Source organism: Lingula anatina, chromosome 1 (genome assembly GCF_051362555.1).
Source record: "Lingula anatina isolate TDL-2025a chromosome 1, LinAna3.0, whole genome shotgun sequence".
NCBI lineage: Eukaryota > Metazoa > Brachiopoda > Lingulata > Lingulida > Lingulidae > Lingula > Lingula anatina.
This window is the reverse complement of record NC_141767.1, coordinates 57,553,926-57,574,390: the sequence shown is the minus strand read 5'-3', so window position 1 is coordinate 57,574,390 and position 20,465 is coordinate 57,553,926. Positions and strand designations below refer to the sequence as shown.

The following is a 20,465-nucleotide window of genomic DNA, read 5'->3' as shown; positions in this document are numbered from 1 at the left end:
AGCTAGAATTTAATGTGTTGCGATTTTTCACAATTTGGCAAATGAAATCAAGGAAGTAGTCATGGCGGATGAATTTATTTCATTCCGGCAAATGCATCTTAACACAAACTCAAAACAAAGGACTAAGAACAACCATCACATAATACATTTTATTTAAAGTTTTCCAATCATAGTAACAGGAGGGCTTGGACCGTGCAATTAAAAATATTTACACTAGTGAGAGAATACTGCACCACCAGCACAGAACCGGTAATAGAAGAAAAACAATGGACAAGATAGGACTATTACAGTAGGTAACAGCGTAATGGAATTAAACACATGCAACACTTGCATCTTAACATTCATAAAGAGAATTTGTATTCCGCTCTCTAAAAAGTTTTTAAAAATTAAATGATCTAAAAGGCATGTATTTGTTTTTTCGAGATTTCTAAAAATCTTATTTAAGAATACATAATTATAATGCAACCGTATAATTTTTAAGTACATTAATCTGATGTAAATCGATTTAAACAGGCGGAGGGAAAAAGACGCACGCACTGCATACTGAGGCATCAGTAATCGTTAAAAATTGATATCATGCGTTCAAACACTAAATTTTAAATAAATCTTATCTGCAATTGACAGTCTCATAAAATTGTTCTAGTCAGTCATTTAGCATCAAATTTTTCAGGACACTCAGTATATATAATGACAACCTTCCAGGTAATTTAATTCATATATAATACAGGACTGTATATATGTATCTCTGATTTAAAAGAAAAATAGGGCATATCTCTGATATAAAGGATAGAAAAAAAACGACCCCACAATACTTGATTAAGAAAAAAAACTTACAGTGGCATCTTTTCGATCACATATTTGATCGCAGTGGATCCATTGACGTTAATCTGTGGCCTTTATCTATTTACACCGTCAAGCCCTGAGGCTGACACACTAATAAGTTAACGAGCTGATTGTGGCAATTTCTACTTGATGACGCTCTGAACGCTGTCACCTTGATTTGGCAATAAAGTGAATACATTTACAATTGTCAATTATTCTGCACTGCAATCACAACAAAACGTTACGGACCGTTCCTCAAATATCCACTCGTGTTCGTAGCGAATGATTTCGCGTCGATCATCTTGTCCTGTGGGATTCCCATACACAGGGACACAAGCATCAGTTTTTCTTCTAAGAACATTAACAGTAAATGCACGAGGAACACAGCTATAGTGTCCAAACCAACAGTCTTGTTGCGTGCATTCAACCGTCCGCAGAAATCTTGGAAAGTGATCGGAGCCCAGGTCATCCCATACAATCCTCGAGTCACACTGCCACGGTGGTGAGCCACCACGTCCGCCACCCGGTCGGCGCGGTGAAGTTTTCGCACGTTTCACGCGGGAAAGAAACCTCTCCGAAGCACTCCGCCTGTGTTGCCCATGATGGTGTCGTCTGTGTTGAGAACTGACGTAGTCACTGGGTAAATCGCGTTCGAAACCTTCAGGTACTCGGAACTGTCCGTGATGGTTGGCAGGATCGTGGCGCCGGCGAATCTCGATAGGTTCATCCCCAACCATGCCACCAGCCAAACTCATCCCGACCGACGGACGCAAGTAAGGTCTGCTGATAGACATATAGCGAGCATTGAATGCTGGGCCAAGCATTTGTCGTAAAGTTTCTGTCGACGTGGGCTCACACTCAATCTTGACACTTGGCATGTGGCGATCGTTATCACGGTTGGAAACTCTAGAGGTGTGATAAGCAGCTCTGGCTACCGATGCATCATCGGCTTGAATGGCAGTTAGGTCCTCTGCGGTCATATGCGCACTGGCGTTTTTGTTTGCATTTGTTCTTAAATGTTTTTCGTTTTCTAAAATTTGTCCTCTTCTTGTTTGTCCCGATAAACTTGCGAGGCTCCTAGTCTCCACTCCAGGATCTTCTTGCAGAGGCGCTGTCTTAATAATACGGACCGACATGATAGTTATTAATCCCACCACTACCCACAATATCTGAGGGTTCACTTGAGAATTGTTTCTGAAATAAGGAGATATCATTATGCAGCACCCAACATAAGTTATCCCTCGTATGGCGTTTTAAAGAAAGCAGATATTAATGTCATCCTTTTGTTAGGAACAGGGTCATTTTATACCAATAACGCAGCACGCTTGTAAGACTTTTTTCCGAGGGTTTTGTTTCCTTAGTCCTGCTAATATCTCAAATTTGACATGCCACGATAAGAATCAAAAGTCGTCTTTTGAGTGATGGTCCGAAGAAGTTGCTGTCCATAACGCGCCTCCGCCCAAAATTGAGGACAGGTGTCCTCTTTAAACAATTTTTCCTGATCCGTAATTGTAATGCGATGATTTTTCCTCACTCACAAATCATCCACAGGTCGTGCGTGTGTATCAAGGTACACTGATGATAACTATGCTTCCTCAAGATGAGGTATCCTTTCATAAAATGTGGTCACAAAGTTGTTTTCGTGATAAAGTAATATTTTCAGCAATATTCCCACCTACGACTTGTCGCGTGCCTTGTCAACTTAGAACGTTCCTTGCCGATAACGGTTTATCCACAGAACCAAAAGTTTGCTTTCCTCAAAGAAAGTGTGCTTCCTTGTGCGAGTTGTCACGTTTGGTCTCTGAATGATACCTGTGAGAGCCGCGCATGCATCACGCCTACACGGTACCTGTACCGCTCAGTTAACAGGGCATTGTGTATACTGGCAGGGGGTTATTAAAGCCTCGCCCCAGCGATTTCGCTGATTCTGAAACATCAGATAACGAAATGACGACACGGTGTTAATAGCCATTGAACCGCATTGATCAAAGAAGCATGCTACCCAGTGGCCAAATCGGGGATTTGTATACAAATCTTTCAACCACAAAAGGACAGTTGGTCACATGGGTTTCACCTGGACCACGGGGAACTTCCAGGTACTAAGTAGCCGGGCAGGTACATGCTAGAACCTATTATGTACAGTAGCTTTATTCCTACGAGAAAGTGATTTATTTCACATTTTCCAGTCATCGGACACCTTTTGTAAGTTAATCGATGCATACAATTACCTATGCTCATTCTTCGGATACAGGTTCATTTTAGATACTGTACCTGATACGAAACGATGCATTTCCACGGTTATTTACCTGCGTAATTCTCCAGTAATTTGGTTGTATAAACTCATTCATTTACCCTAAGATGTACCAGTAAGGCAGCGGTGTTTTCGCGAGACGTGTATAGCACAACTACGCACCATGTGCTTCTAGCCGACATTGAAAACAAACACAGAGTACGTTGTATGATTTCCATCATGAACAACTCATTATCACCGATTTCAAAGTGATACGCAGATTAGGACCTTTGAATCAAAATGTAACTTTTACTGAAACAAATTGGTTGCAAACAAACGATATTTGATGAATTTTGCAGTTGAAGCCAAGTCGTGAGGCCTGATAATGAGCCGATGCTCCATTGTATTTAACTGGCCACCTCCCTCCCGCCGGGCATGTTGGTCAGCTCTCATGATTATAATAACGACGGTGCTGATCACACCGATAGCGCCTGGTCACCTAATTAGCCTCCGGTTGGAGGTGAGCACTAAGGAGATGTATCTGGTCGGCTGAAATTTTAATTTGTTTCCTATACTTCAGAAGACTATGATCTACATGGCTTCAGATATTAACAATTCATACAATACCTTTTGAATTTTAACAGATGCTTCATCTTTTTTTCCACTGCGCGAAAATGAGTAAGTTTTTCTAGTAAAGAAGTGTTCTGATTGGTATTCTAAAGACTTTTATTACCGCAGATATTAAATATGGATAATTCATGTTTGATTTTGTATTTAAAAAATTAGTACCGCCGAAAAATCTGACATTTTTTAAGTCTTTCGAATCCTACCAAAAGGGCACAATCTGCAGATAACGCGATTTCACGGTGATTTGACTCAAATTGTTGTCTTATATGAAAGAGATGAAAATGTTATCGGCTTCATACCAGTCTAGTTCCGTGGCTGTCAAACTTTTTGACTACATTGAGTCAATTTTGTCATTTTTATTAATTGTCTTTGGCTATAGATAATATGTTTTACCGCATAAAATTTCCTGAAGGAAATGCCATTTTACCAAAACAATTTTTCAGAGACGAAAAAAAAAATGTAAGAAAAAACTTCTGACTGATTCAGATTAGATAAAACCATGAAATATATTTCTATAAAAACCGGTTGCATTGTTTCACAGGGCGTCCAAATATATGAGCGACATCATATCTAAAAATGTCCTTTCCCCCTTTTTTTTCAGTATATGGAATAATACCGCTAGTAAAATTTTTACAAATGACTGATTACAAGTTATTCGAAACACTCAAGCTAGATATACAGCATTCGAAACGAAAAAGGTAAAATGGCAATTTTGGTTATCAAAAGTGCTGGGCGAATTGGGAAATGACAACATTCCTTCCGACTGATGAAATCTTTATCATTAAGACCACCCTACATTCTTGTAAGACAACCGCGCCCAAACTAACCTACTGTCCAAAAATAATTTGACAATTTAGACAAGGCAAATGATTCGTTAAGCACGCGTGTATTTATATTTCAACCCGATGTTAACTTTAACCTGCTGACAGACCCACGGCATATTTCTGTGGTCAGATGTCAGCGACTGGCGACCGCTCAGTTTTGTTTATAAGTATGCAGAAGTATCCCTTATCTAATCATTGCTTAAAGCAACACATAAACAACACGTTGTTAAACCATAGCAATGTCCTTGTAAGTAATAAATTTATTTGAATTAGATGAAATATATTTTGATAAATTAATATTCAAACCGAACAATGACTTATTACGACATTTAGTTAGATATAGATCATACACCATGATATAAAGAACACAGTATTGGGATTAATACGTTTTCATCAATTATGTTTTCAAAATGGACATCTAAGGATTTACGGAAATTTTTCAAAATATCATTCATGACTTTTATTTGGAAGCCTGTAGAGTGTCAGCGCGCCACAAGAGATTCCAGTGTATGGTGTATGGATACTTGCTGCGGGAGACCACGTATCTTTATCAATATCATACACCTCAACGCTACTCAAGCGTGCACCGCGGTTCCAGCTATAACCACCCACAACGTAAATCTTGCTGCCAAGCAACGCACAACCAGCTTCGGCGCGTGGTTCTTGCATGGACGATAACGTGCACCACGTGTCTGTCACGGGTGTGTAACGCTCTATGCAGCTCACGCACGTTACGTTCCCCGAGGGGTCCAGTGTAGCTCCCCCCACCAGGAATAAGTGATTAGCCCACGGCACCAACATCGCAAAAAACCGAGGGGTGCTCAGAGAGCGCCGGATTTCCCAGTTGTCAGTCAGGGGGTTGTACCGTTCTACCCTGCTGGAAATAAGGCGATCACCTGGATTTTCGAAATAAATTAGAATATTTAAAAAGGGAAGGTACATAAACAGATCAGAGGAATAAAAATACGCATGAATGTGGGAAAGAGTGATTGTTTTAATTTTTGTTTCTGAACTATTGTATTAGTCAGAACTGAAGATACATCATCATAAAACACATATACTATACACGAGAAATCTTGTGAAGAGTGCGAGTAATTTGATAAAATTCCATGGGTAAAAGGGGTATATCTGACAAATAAAAAAAAAAACATCTTAATTAGATACCGTACTTTTAGACATACGCAAACCTATCACATGAGGTACTAATTGTTCACACAAATTGTTAGAAAGATAGGTATAATTAGAAATATAAGTAAAATGCTTGCGGTCTTTATCATAATTATTATTATCAAAATGTAAAGACCTAAATGGTTGCTATAAGATTTTAAGTCAATGTATATTTTCAAGATATCAAGTATATGAGTTGCTTAGCCTGAAAGAAAATGAGCTCTTAGGGGAATAATACTTTTCACCAGGTCGTTGATTTAGCTGAAATAAAATTTAAACCCGCACTATATGATAATGGACCAAATTTGAAAATACGATGGAATACGCAAAAGACCAATAGACCTTATTCACTGTATGTAAGTGTATTTCAAGAAAAACTTGTCTAGATCTAGGCCCAGCCCCGGTATTTTTCACATTAATTCGTATGAAACCCATGGCACGTAAATCGTTATTATTTACGGCCAAGTGCGGTCATCAACTGTCAAGTTGCTTCACGCGGATAAGGTTTACAACAAAAAGTAAGTCGAAAATGAGATAAAAAAGAGGATAGAAATGAAGAGACATCTGATACTTACCTGAGCCTCCCATTGCATACAAGCGTCCGTTCAACGATGCCACTGCCGCGCTGCGTCTTGGGGTACTAAGGGGAGTGATAGGCTCCCACTCATCAACGGCCGGGTTGTAACGCTCCACATCAGCGAGGGAACTTTTCTGATTTACACGACCACCTGAAAAAATTTACCCGACCATCTTAAATGCTAAGGCTCAACATTACACCTCTAACAGACACATTTTATCGCAAGTTGTGACTTATAACTAGGGTCCTAGCTTATAACTACGCACAGTACTGTCTACGTCCTTTTTACACTGTACGAGCACTACAACGGCCTGTCATCTCTGCCTCTTATTACTTGCCAAATCTATGTGTCACCGAAACAGTTCCATTTGACACTAGAAAATTCACTGTGCTAACGAGTGTGTAAACGTGCAAGACCAACCTTTTCCTGTCACTAGATATGACACCTGTCCATTCAAGGTGTGCACAAAATTGGCATCTGTTTGGTTTTGACCAGTTTTACTGGCATGTAGGAACTGACTTTTCTAAAACTTTTTGAATATGTCATTTGCATTAAATAAGTAAACTAAAAAAAAACACAGGTTTCAAATTTATTTTGATGGATAACTCATCTGTATTGATATTTATTTAATGTTGAAATAGAGAAATGTTATTCTCGCATGACTCGGCAAAAGTTTTTTCGTGTAAATTTATTGGCAGAAAGTACTGCAGACTTATAGCTAAATCCATTTCTATAGTAATGAAACCATACTCCAAGTAGCTTCTTCGAAAACACGCATACACATACACAAAAAAGTGTCTCCTTTTTCAGATGTGCCAATCAAACGATCATTCATCTAAGGAAGTAAATATTTCCATATTACGGCTGCAAGGCAGTAGTGAGGTGGCAGCAACTGTTGCTTGAATTGAGTGCGTCAATAAGTTACTAATAGAGTCTTTTCCACGGTCACGTGTCTTCCGCTAAATTATCCGTGGGAACGCGAGATTTTGCGGGATTTGAAGTTTCAGGGGGAAAGTGTGGAGTGTACACGACGGACGCCATATCGAGGAGTGCTCATTTCAATCTGAATTTTCAAAGTTTCGTAACATGTTATCACTTGATTTTTTTCGAAAACACATTCATGGGAGCAGTTGGAATAGAAATTAAGCAGAAGTACCTGATGACTTTTCAATGAAAGAACTAAAAACTTACCTCATCGACAGCAAAGATAGGACATTCGGTACTTTTGAAGTATACCCCCCACCCTGTAACTTCCTGAAACCTTCATCTAACATTTTTTACATTGTCTTTTGCACCTATGTCAAAGCTGTTGAAATAAAATGTTTTTGTAATTACCTGTGGTCTTTTTATTAGTTTTAATCACGTTTATTCCACCCCATTGAAATACAATGTGAAAATTTACAATGTAACCGCAGTCAATAACTTGCTGCGTTTTTGTTGGCTAACTCTACCTTATTTTATGTGAACATAGGATTGATACATTGTATACTTGGATTTCCTCTGTGAATTATTATGAGCTTCTTGTTCACATAAAATTACCTTAGAGTTAGCCAACGAAAATGCGGCAAGTTATTGACTGCGGGTGTAAATTGAAGATTTTAACTTTGTATTTCAATGGGCTGGATTAAACGTGATTAACCAGGGGCGGATTTAGGCCACACTTTTTTATTTTTATGGATGACATCCTCTGGGTACCCCAAAATCGGTGCGCGAGGGCGAAAAAAAAAATCGTCCAAAAAAAAATACTGCTTAAGTAAAGGAATGCTGTCAGTACACAGCTGGAAACACAAATTTTACCACAGTTACACGTATCAAACGAACAATATGTCTTTATCCATGCTCTAAAAATATTAAAGCATTGTGAATACTTCGTAGAAATGTAAAAAAGTCATGAATAGATATACTTCATATTACCAAATCTATTTAAGGTTATTTCATGAATTCATTTGGTATAGCAATCAATAAAACAAATATCAATCAAACAGTGTGTCTTTATTTGTATTCTCAGAATATTACAGCATTTTGAACACTTCACAGAAATGTTTAAAAATAATGCAAAGATATGCTTAATACTGCCAAATCTATTAAAGGTCAATTCGGACGATGACATTTTGTCTACTTCAACTCACACGAAGCAGCCAAACTGTCAGGTGGCCTGTCCGACCTTCAGCCCACCAAATACCTCGACGCCCTTGTCGTCCCTTTTTTCGCTACAGAAAACCTGGTATTAATGTGCTGCTTTGTACAGAATGTCACAGAAATTTTTCGGCCGCCGCCAGCCTTTCGCACAATTGTAAAAAGGTGATATCTCCATGCCAAATATCAATGGCATACCAATCCAAAACGATGGCGCCCGTTCTCTTTATGACTTTTGTTGTTGTGTTATTTGAAAGTAATCCTAGAGATGAATTTGACGGCAAAGTGGATGCATTTCCATGTAGCGAAAATACACATGCGCAGAAAGCTCATTTCCTGGCAAATTCAATAACGACATTTGCCACAACCGACTTTGTTGGGGGCTGGAGGGGGGGGGGGGGCTTTTTTTTTTTTTTTTTTTTTTTTTTGGAGAACGGGCGAAAATCGGTGCGTGCGCAGGATGTCATCCATAAAATAAAAAAAGTGTGGCCTTAGGGCGTCTTCTGGGTCTTCCAGAAGACGGTCAGATTTTCAAGTTTACATTGGCGGGTATCTAATTTTTTCTGTCGAAAGACGGTCAAAAATGAAGAACGGATCAACAAAGATAATTTGGAAGACTGTCAGGAAATAACTCTGAATCCGCCCCTGTTAACACTAATAAAAAGTCCACAGGTAATTACAAAAGCATTTTATTTCAACAGCTTTGACATAGATAAACAATAAAATGTAAAAAACTGTTTGAAAAGTGAAAGTTACAGAAAGTTACAGGGTGGGGGGTATACTACAAAAGTACCGAAGGCCCCTTCTGCTCAGTGCCTTCTACTCTTTCCCCCTGAGAAACAGTCCCGCACAAAATGGCGCGAACTGCGCATGCTCACGATTTCGTGGAAAAGACTCTATTAACAGCTGCCTGACAACTTAGCATCAGGTGTTGCCTAAATAGGCTGGATTGTTAACGAGTTATACAATATCAGTATAATGGCTTCTGTATAAAATACAAAGGTCTCAAATTTAGGTATGAAAATACCTAGGCTTCCTTAATCTAATTATTATTTCCTTATCAAATGTCAACAGTAAATTCAACTTTCCACTCGATTTGTTAGACCCAATTCCCATACTTAGATCGATCCCCTCGGAGATGGGCCGATCCTGCTAGATCGATCTAGGTAGATTCAATAATTCAGTAATGCATTTGGACGTCAATAGTCTCTTTCAAAACGCTCTGATCCCACATGACATCTTGTAAAACTTGAAAGCAGATGAATGAAAAAAAGTTTAATTTTCTTTCTCGCTCGGACACACACGCCAATAATCACACGGAGAGAGCGAGAGAGAGAGAAAGAGAGAACTTACCAACTGCGTAAAGCAATCCGTTCAGTACACCCAACTGAAAGCTCTCTCGGCAATGTTTCATGGAGGCAATTTGTAGCCAAGTATCTGTACGTGGGTCATAGCGGTGAGCGGTGTTCAGGGGGGTCTCCTGCCCGTTCGTTTTTTCACCGCCGGCTACGTACAGGAATCCACTAAGAACAGCAACTGTAGGAGAAAGAAAACTAAAGCCTATAGAAAAAAGGTAGTGAAGGGAATTCCAATTGCACCAATTGCAAGAAATATGAAAAACTCAGGGAATGAAATTGTATGTTTTCTGTGTCACCACTCGTGTCGGATATGATTTTTAAATATAAGCCATGCGTTGTATACACGGAACATGGACTTTTATGACTCTACAAACAAAATTTACAGAAATAAGAAAATAACTTCACTATGATTATGGTAAAACGTTAAATAGCTCAAAAGACGTAGAATTTCTTTCATTGAAAGACCACAAAACAAATTTAAGCTTTGTGACGTTAAAATTTTTACAAATAAAAAAGAAGAATTTCTTATTTAAACATTAGAATACTGGGGGTAAAGAGTAAAACTGTTGTTGAAATAGAATCTGAGTAAAATTCAGTGACCAGTTTTTGATAGTAACACTAAATTTGATATTAAAGAATGGTCAATTTTTCTAGAGTTTGCAATCAAATTACGTCTCTTCCCCTTTAGTTTTTAACCTCGTCATTTTCGCTCCCAAACCGCTTAGTATAAAAACATATTATTTAAATGGTCTTCAACGAATTTGGAATGAATTAATGTGCAAACTACCTCCGTAGCGTGAAATACTATGAAACTACAGAATGCATATATACAATAGTGATATGTTAAAATGTACGTCAAATACATGTAAAAACTGGGGAACTACGGTTATGGTGTTACATTTAATCTTTATATACCATCAATTTGCATTTTAGAAAATGACAAATAGTGAGAAAACCCCAACCGCATTTTGACACAGAATCCCAAATACTTACAATTTTTCTTATTCTTATTCAGCGACCATAAAAGAGCATTGACATTTTGTCGTCCAAATTTAGAAAGCATATGTCATATTATTCTGTATGCATATGTGACCAGTTGGGTATCCCCTGTCACAGAATGAAACTCTAAGATGCTAGATTTTGTGTTTAAACGAGTGCAGAGGTGGGGTGTAGCATTCTCCAGAATCAAGTATCTGTGAGCATAATGTGTGTGAGGAATTTATTACCTACGCCAAGGAGGTTATATTTTCATCTCCGTTTGTTTGTTTGCTTGTCTGTTAGTCACCAGCCTTATTTTAAATAGTTATGGATGGATTATGGTTAGATTTACAGGAAAGGTCAGTAATGGGCTGTTTTAAAAGTGTTTAGATTATGGCAATGGTCCATAAATTAACAATTGGCTAATTATTAGTTACAGTGTATTACTTATCTTGGCGAAGGTCTGCACTCTCTCTTTCTAGTTACTGTTAGACGATAACCCTAAGGTTGTTGGTCGGAGGTTTATAATTGATTCTTGGTATAATTCTATTTCTAGGAACAAATTTCCAATATCCTGTTCACACATATTTCTTTTCGTATTTTCTATTCAGATTGAAAGTAGTCACACAGCAAAATAAATAAATAAATAAATAAATGAATAAATAAATAAATAAAACGACTGAATATGTATAAATTAACGGCTCAAAAACAAACAAACGAATAATGTACGTATTTATCAGAAAAAGCCTGGTTTATTGTTACGAAGACTGTGGCCATACGATGGATTACTACATCTGTAACATTCAGAGACATTGATGAGGTGTTAATCAAAGACGTCCATGTCTTCATAACGGAGACGTTTATGAAACAAATCAGTGTCTTTTTTACATGTGTCTAACAGACGCCCTGCTAGATGCCAGAGGCAGGCAGACGTCATGCTTGAACGTCCAATAAAACCTCAATGAAAGGTCTTTAAATAACGCTATATTTTATGCAATATTTTTGTGTGTTTCTAGGAGACACATTTTAATGGTTTGAAAGACTCCTTGGTCATATTTTCTCTGTATTATGCAGCAATATGCATTGTAAGTTTGGGGCTCGGTGAAAAAAGGTGTACAATCAGTTGTGTAAGAAAACCTACTGGAGTTCAGGTTTCAGCATGACCAATTGAGGTTTTCTTCCAATAATTTATCACTTTTTCCAAATAAATATTTCTCTTTTTTTCTAATTTTGGTAAAACGTCTCACTTCCGTATTTTTTGCGTGGGACTAAAACTCCAAAGCTGAGACACACGTACGATTAGACAGAGATGGGATATTTCTATTTTTTGACAACAAGAGCACAAACCTTCTTAGAATAATATCAAGTGCGTCCTTTAAGAAATAACACCACGTTCTCGTACAGGACACATATGAAAGCATATACCAATATACACATATTACTTAGTACAAACACAGTATTCAAATACTTCTAAATTTCAGCACGAAAGTTTATGCAACATACTAGAGGAATAGGTATTAGAAGTAGAGCCAGGAAATAGAAAATGAAAAGAAATAGAAAGAAAAATGTCGTAGGTGTAGAATGGAAATGAAACTTACGGTGATACATCCATAAATTTTCCTGTGATATTGAAAGACCACAAAGCAAAACCTTGGAATAAAATCCCTAATATCGTTTTGGTTTTCCCGCGTCACTCGTGGCCTTTTGCAGATAGATAGACGGCCAGAGGTGCAGGGGGTGAGTAAAGAAGTAAATGAGTAGATACAAGAATAGATGATTGGATGAATGAATGACAGGCAAAACACAGACATTCAAATTAAATATTAACAAACGAGAACAACGAATAAACAAATACGCGAATAGATAGAGAAAGCTGAATAAAGACTTTCGTGAAACATATCAAGACATACAAACGGGATTGCACAAGATGCCTTTACGCCAAACAATTTCCCAGTTTATGCACCAACTGACCCTGAATTTTCGTAAAAGCTTACCACATCAGTTATTACTGTTACAGCTTATCTGTCCAGATAACAGTTGTGCTCATCCCTCATCAAACAGTGGCTTTATAGTCCACAGTGACAGTGTAGTTTACCGCTTTGATCTTAACCCCCGCCCACTTCTGCATAACGTTTGTTCTTTTTGGCACGAAAGACTGCTAAGGTTTAAATTCGAGGCATATTACAAGGCACAGGATTGTCCAAATGAATTGCAAATTTCTCCCCACAAACATTATCTTTCACAGTATCAAACGGAAAAACACTGTCGGACAAAGAAGTCAATATATCAATGTTGTAGGCACTATACATAAGACAAAAATAAATACTACGCCTTATTTCAAAGCTACATATGTCCAAATATGTAATCTGCAGCTTTTGGTTTATGTGCGTTAATAATTAGAGGGCAGAAGCGTCAGATATCATGTCAATTTAAATGAATGAACATGAGTAAAACAGCGCATCTAATGTAACATTGTATCTTAAAGACATCGTTTAAAAAGTAAACGATTTTCTTTCTTTTTCAATCATTAGTCTACAGGTGACTTTTAAAATAACCCATTTGTGATTTTCCAACAAATCGAATTTTACGCGATTTTCTCTTACTCACGAAGCAATGCTCGACCTGTAACTATTTAAGGTACCGCACACGGTCTGTGCCCTGAATACCCCACGGCGTAATATTACGGGCAGTGCGAGCCAGTTACTTCCAAAGCTGTAATTAATTCTCGGCGCTGCCAGTAATTACGCCGTGGGGTATTCAGGGCACAGACCATGATCACAAGATACCGCAAATAGATTTTTAGATTTTTAGATTTTTAGAAAATAGATTTTTCATGTGAACGCAGCCTTAACCACATCGGCGTGAAGCCCAGCTCATGCAGAGCGTATACAGTGTCATCAGCACGCGTGCAGATTTAATTTCTTCCATGTGGTGAAAAGTCACAGGGTCACGTCAGAGAAAAGTTCACATAATGAAATATGCGACCTTGGTATAGGGTGGTGATTATACGAGTACGTTGGAAAAAAGAGCAGGCATGTTAGTCTGTTAATCTGATTGCTTTCAAACAGGGTCTCAGTGGAGTAAGTGGGCATTAATTAGGCCGAAGAAATTATTTGCGAATGGTCCTTAATATCATTTCAAAATAAACAATAAAGTTCTGAATGATTGGTCAGCCACGTAGACGTGGAAAATATGACACTGGGACAACGCTGGCAGTATGCCTTTAAGTTGAGAAACATTTTAGGTCCAAAAACACCGTATTTTCTATATTGTTATTGTTTTTTTGTTCGTGCATCGAGACGTACATCTCATTAAAAGCGCTTTAAAAGAGCAACACTTCATGTCGCGAGACAGAGCGAAAGCTGTAAATACATAGACAAAATAAGTCACCAGACAGATGCTTAAATATTCAAGATATGGTGATCAGTGACCAAGTCACTCAGTTGTGACCAATTCTGTCAGAGTGAACAGACGAAACAGTCAACAGGTAAATCAAAATTTCAGGATCTACATGTATCATAAATGAAAACTTTCTGACTTCAAGTAAGGGAGTTTAAATAAATACATTTAAAATCATTATTTAACGGATTATATATATATATATATATATATATATATATATATATATATATATATATATGAGTTACAAGTACAAACAATAAAACACAAAGAGATTCGCATTGAAGTCAAACGGATAATTAACAATTCAAAGTTTTTTTGAGAAAAAAACTGATGACGAGTAAGGAGATGGGACAGGGTGTGTTTTTAAAACAACAGTGTACCCAATGTACTACTATTACTTGTTTGTAACATGTTGTTACCGAAGAAAAGTACATAAATACACGCAATTTAACAGTCGTCTTTTAATCATGCTCCGGCATTTCTGATCTATCAAAGGCGTAACGTAGGTGGTTGATTGACGATCGCATGCCAATATAATGTAGGCTAAGCGTGAGAAGTGAATAAACCTTTAGCAATTAAAACTAACCATAAGATTATCCCCGAGTTCCACCGCTTAAAACAGTCAATCATCCAAATCTACTTATATGACAATAGGAAAGGGTTTCTGTGGCTTTGCCAGAAAAAAAACGATTTTTCATATTTCAAGGAGGGAAGCCATGCATTCCCACATTAATTCCGTTTCATAAGTGCAAGTCATCTCTGCTGATCTCCAGGGAAGTTATCTTTGGTCAGGAACGAACTGTATGCCATCGAAAACTTGTTGTGACTCGAAAGTTGAAATCAATTATACTTTTGGTATGCGCTAAATCATGTTTTCTTTCTAAAGAACGTATCTTACCTGCATGGTGGTGTCTTGGCTCCTTAAGATTGGTTAAGGTTCTCCATTCATCAGTCTGTGAATTGTAAAACAGTACCTGGGAACTCACTGGGTCTGTTTTCAAGCGAGGTGCACCGCCCACAGCTAACACGCTTTCCAAAATGAAATTTGAGCGAGGCTTTGTCCTGGACGACTTTTAAAAAGCAAAATACATATAGTCACGACTAAAAGCAAATTTATTTCCGTTTGATGCTTTTTTCGTGTATATCTGTTCCAGCGTTCTTTTAAATTTGGCTCACATTATATAGTTGGAGAAAAGTTGATACACAAAGAGATTTGGACGAAGCAAAAGAAAATGTGAAATAAATAAAGACGGGACAACAACAGAACAATTTTTCTTGTGAGTCAAAATAATGCGTGCTATGTAATTTATCATCATTGCATATCTTGAATATGTGAAAATGATATCCAAAACGGGACTAGACACAATGTTTTGAATGAATGAATGGCAAATGTCGTATTGAGCAAAAATTCAGAATCCGAATCGTTGTCAAAATCCATTTCATACAGTTAAGAAGTTTTAAAACATTTACTCATTTATCTTTTGAGATACGGAGATTTCAAAGTAATGCAGAAAACAAAACCGACAGAGACACGAATAATATAAATAGGAAAAGCAGGAATAGTATAAATAGGAAAAAGTGAATTGTCTTGGTTCATAATTTACAAAAGAAATAAATCTGAAAGATGAAATGAGGTACCTGTAGTATACTCTGACGGGCAGGCAAGCAATGGTAATGCAGGGCTTCCTTCACGAGTTCTTGACACCCAGGGATCTCCATTAGATACCCTACAGTTTCCACGTGGTCCACTATATCAGAAACATCTATGAGGGGAAGGCGAATTTGACGCAAAAGTTCCAAAGCGTGTTGTTTTCTTTCGTTTAAATCGACTTCAATCCACTCTAAAGCTCGATTGAAGGCATCGAGTTCGCAATCCACCTTCAGTCCATCTTGCGCTAAAAGAGCCTTCACGTGCGATACTTCAAGCTGGCGAAAATCTTGAGTAATTGCAATGTCAGTAAAATTTTCAGCAGCTATTTTTAAAGCTTTGTCAATTAAATCTCTTAAATTATACGTATAAGCCATTTTCAACATACGAAGGCAGTTTTCACTATTAAGTCGATCGGACAAATATACACCGCAGGCTTCTTGAACTGCATAAAATTTCAAATAGTCAGAAGCTGTCAGCAGATCTAGGACGTTACTGTCATTGATAGATATTCGACCCGTGTACATGCAGGTTACTAAATCTTTCAGTGTACTGACGCTTATACCAGAAAGCCTTACTTGCACTTGTTCGTCGACACACATAGTTTCGCGGGAAAATAAATCGTGAAAATAATCACAACTTGAAACTAAGACAAGTCTGTGGACTAAAATTCTCTCTGAGGTGTCTGCTAATAAAGACACATCGCACATAGATTCCTGTTTCCACAAGCATTCAAGACTATGAAGGATGTGAGTTGCGTGGTTTTCCAATACTTTACACTGCATCTCATCATTTGAACTAAGGCTTTCTTTTCTGTTCAAATATGTTCGGCTATAAGTCGAACCTTTGTGAAATAGACGAGAATGCTTTGCGGACGGTTTGGGAATTTTAGATTTTCTTCTATCTGGATGAAGCTGTAAGCGACTTTTCTCACCTTCGCCCCTCTCCATCAGTTTCCAATTCCTTATGAAAAAGTAAGAACTGTTGCCATTATTGTCTTCGAAGTTGAAAGCCGCGCAAAGGATATCGGGAAGGTAATAGAAACTTTATGCGCATCAATACTTGCGCAGTTTCTGTAGCAACAGTGCCGCCATATTGTTATAAATATTAGTAGGCTTTATTTAGCATACAGGGTATTATTTTCACATTAAATGGAAAGAAGTTAATATCATTCTTAAAATTATATCAGATATGTCGACCTTAAATCAAGGAAGAAATGAGATAAGATTTAATAACTCGGGGGGTCGCTGTTTACTAGAAAATTGGGTCGAAGAGGTGAGTTTTGTAGTTAAATGTTTTTATTTACAATGACATTACTGTCATGAGGCAAGAAAGTTGAGCCGGAGTGTCACAGTCACCACTGATTGAACACATTGAGCTTGTCAGTTTAGATATTGTTCATTCCTCTGAGATTTATTTTCTTTTATTTTTCGAGAATGATGTGAGTGACAGTAACCAGGGAGGACAGTTATGTTGGTTTAAGAAGCTCTCTAGATAACACTAACAGATATAAAACTAAAGTGATTTTTGTTACTATGCATATAATGTTGAATATGGATATTTGACTTGCATTATATACCTAATGACAATACATATAACAGATCTTAACATTTTTAGAGAAATGTAGCCCATTTAGACCCTGCTGGTGGCGGTGCAGATGTCACAAGTTTAGCACAAGTATTCAAACATGGTCATAATGGGGTGCTTTCTACAGAGTTTGATGCCAAAGCAGAAAACCTTACCACTGTACGAGAGTCATACAGGCCACCAACCAAACCAGGAGTCAGACAAGTTGGTGAGTGGTGTAGTCACTTTCCGCTTGATATGAGCAAGACATTCTGATTGATCACATAATTTTCTTGACTAGTTATTTGTTTAATATTATATTGAAAACTTAAACTTACATCTGCCTTTAAAAAAGCTGTTTATATAGTGTTTTCTATCATCAATCCACTTATTATCATTTTGCATTTGCAGGAAAGAAACATGAACTATTAGAACAAATGTTTTTTGAACAAGTGAGGTAGGTTACTTGGATATAATTAGTAAACATCAAAACATTTAAGCAAAATGAATACACATTTAGCAACCATTAATTCATAGGTTATATAATGTCTTATGGTTTTCTTTACTTCGCTGTATGGCATGTAATTTTAGTATATTTAACACACACAGTTCTTTAATAACTTATTAAAACACCATTTATCCATAAAACAAAAGTGACATTTATGTCACAGAGGTGTTTCTTAAAGCATTAATTTACTGTCCTTTGAAACTCCAGCAAAGAGGTCCATGAAGATTTCAACCCACCTCCTCCGCAGCCTGATTATCTGTCAGTGACAACAAAGGATTTTTCTAAGGAATTTGAATCTATAAAACCAGCACCTACACAGGTAGGCACATGTATATTCATGATAAAAGATGTGGCAGTGTTTTTTAGATTTGCTGTATAGCTCAGTGCATTTATGCATATTAAATCCTTGACTTTCTGAATCGCCACATAATTTAGAATTGAAAACATTAAATTGTGAGAAAATTAACACTATGTAATTTTGTAACTTAAAGGCATAGGTGGCACCAATTCCAATTTTTTGCCCACTTTGCTTTAAGAGTCATTGTAAAAAAAAGTTATATAGCATGTTATTTAGGAACCAGCCACAAATCTAAATCACCAGTGAGATTTCAGATATTTAAAGATGATTATTGTAAAATGGTGTGTCTTTTATATTAATTGTGATCCCATTATTCCAGCCACATGACTTGACCAGAGAACAGCCAGTGACATTCTGGACAGAACATGTAGACAAACTTCATGTAAGTAGTCACTGCAGTAGAAGGACAGTATTTTAAGGAAAATATTGTTTTGGATTGTGTTAGGTGTGCAACAACTTGATCTCATATTTTGTCTACAGTTTCAAACAACATGAATCAAATTACGTAATTGTGAAGTTTTGCTGATTTGATACCTGTGTGCTATTTGGATTTTTGCATCATTTATCATTCATTGTTATTTTTGCTATAACGTTATTTTCATAATTTTTTTAAAAAAGCTTGTAGCTATTGTATTTAAAAAACCAACATTCTGTCATATCGAAAAATGATATGAAAGACAATTGCATATCCCATTTTTTCACTTCCAGGGAGTATCACAAATCAAAACAAAAGACACACCATTTAGGAAAAATGCAGCTTTTAGTAAGCCTATTGACGAATACATGGACCAGCCACAGCCATATGAACTAGAAAACTATCCAAAGATGTGAAAATTCTTTGTCAGACTGAAGTGACCAGGATTACCAAAAATAATTTTATGGCATCATAAATATGGAACATGGACAGAGATGATATCAGATGATGGCAATCCTATTTTAGTTTGTCATAAAAATATTTCTAAGTTGGTTTCTGCATATTGTATTTTGTTATCTACAATGAGAGGCGGTTAAAGATTTATTCACTGAATGCTTTTTGAAACTTTTTTGTATGCAACTTGTACTGTAACAGTATCCAGATAAACTAAAAGCTATCAAAGCAATAGAGTGCATTAATTTTAACGGGCATTTATGTCTATGTGATTCAAATATTTTGTGACAGGCTCAACTTTAGGCTGTGTATTGCATAACCTGTAACTTTTTTTGCCTGTCAAGCATGTATGAATGAATTATTTATTGATGGACACAAGAAATATATATACAACTATTTTTTCAATATAAACATTTTCTTTCACTGTTTGTGCTGATGGACTTGATACTCTTTGCATATTGACTGAAATCTAAATGTTGCTATTTGAACAGACCAAATTCAATTGTGAAAAAAAACCCAGCGTCATTTGAAATATTCATATTATTAATCATAATTCAATCAAAATTTTGATTCCAAATAATCTTTGGATATGTGTTTAGAGTTAATATTTTACTCTGAGCTTACCCATTTTCATTTGTCACTTGGCATAAGAAGGCATCCTTTGGGCAGAGAATGTTCCCTACTTTCCATTGTCATTGAGTCCACAATGTCGCTGTTTGTAATTACGGTATATTTTTATTCCCTTTCACTTTGCTTGATGTTTTTTTTTTTTTTTAACTTGATTTTTTTTTAAATACATTTTAATATGGGAAACACTTGATTTTTTCATATTTATCAAAGGGTAGGCCTTCACCTTAGTTGAAATTTTCGTTGACAATCAATTTATTCTTTTGTTTTATCCTGTCTTTATAAACATAAATTGGAGTTTAAATCCGTTAGTAGGATCAATCATCTGAGTAAGGGACGGATGATTTACACTGAAGTATATACCATATCAAAGAAAGTACCATGGCCAATTCAAGTATTAAAAATCATTTTGTCATATACCATCTTACTCTTTATGGTCGTGTGATTATTTTCAAGTAGCAACATAAAATTGTCACGGTAACATTTATAGATAACCCTGTATTTTCAAAACACATCAGCCACCTTTTAAAGTTTAGTTTTTTTTTTAAGCTTTCAAAACAAAAAACGACCTAAGATTTGTCGTTGATATCGGTCGCTGTCTCGTCAGAGGTTACTTTCTTTGCACAAAATAGCTTATGGCAATCAAATCTCTGTACCTGTAAGCAACCCCATAGTCCTTATCCCTGTACAAACAAACTTAAACTTTCTTATTAATATGAATACATGGTTCTGTTCTTATTTTGAAACGGAATTATAAGGTGTATTACG

The 20,465-nt window shown here is 36.8% G+C and overlaps 3 protein-coding genes across 5 annotated transcripts; 1 reads left to right on the top strand and 2 right to left on the bottom strand.

Moving 5' to 3' along the window:
- Positions 1–135: 135 nt before the first annotated feature.
- Positions 136–4,584, bottom strand: LOC106178141 (protein trunk). The gene is made up of 2 exons (XM_087000066.1): positions 3,129–4,584; positions 136–2,016 (listed from the first exon to the last, which is right to left on the bottom strand). Exons 1-2 carry the CDS (start codon positions 3,164–3,166, stop codon positions 1,035–1,037), a joined length of 1,020 nt encoding a protein of 339 aa, XP_086856192.1. The 5' UTR covers positions 3,167–4,584; the 3' UTR covers positions 136–1,034.
- LOC106178044 (kelch-like protein 9) lies at positions 2,584–16,720 on the bottom strand. 2 transcript variants are annotated; one of them, XM_087000058.1, is made up of 5 exons: positions 15,761–16,720; positions 15,021–15,192; positions 9,738–9,920; positions 6,246–6,398; positions 2,584–2,749 (listed from the first exon to the last, which is right to left on the bottom strand). In XM_087000058.1, exons 1-5 carry the CDS (start codon positions 16,718–16,720, stop codon positions 2,685–2,687), a joined length of 1,533 nt encoding a protein of 510 aa, XP_086856184.1. In that variant the 3' UTR covers positions 2,584–2,684. The 2 variants fall into 2 exon arrangements, with proteins under 2 accessions (XP_086856184.1, XP_013416498.2); XM_013561044.2 differs by lacking the exon at positions 2,584–2,749 and adding an exon at positions 4,744–5,399.
- Positions 2,725–20,124, top strand: LOC106178072 (sperm-associated antigen 8). 2 transcript variants are annotated; one of them, XM_087000067.1, is made up of 6 exons: positions 2,725–2,918; positions 17,388–17,565; positions 17,748–17,793; positions 18,052–18,163; positions 18,522–18,584; positions 18,911–19,493. In XM_087000067.1, exons 1-6 carry the CDS (start codon positions 2,886–2,888, stop codon positions 19,031–19,033), a joined length of 555 nt encoding a protein of 184 aa, XP_086856193.1. In that variant the 5' UTR covers positions 2,725–2,885; the 3' UTR covers positions 19,034–19,493. The 2 variants fall into 2 exon arrangements, with proteins under 2 accessions (XP_086856193.1, XP_013416545.1); XM_013561091.2 differs by lacking the exon at positions 2,725–2,918 and adding an exon at positions 16,874–17,045 and having other exon boundaries at positions 18,911–20,124.
- The last annotated feature ends 341 nt before the right edge of the window (positions 20,125–20,465 follow it).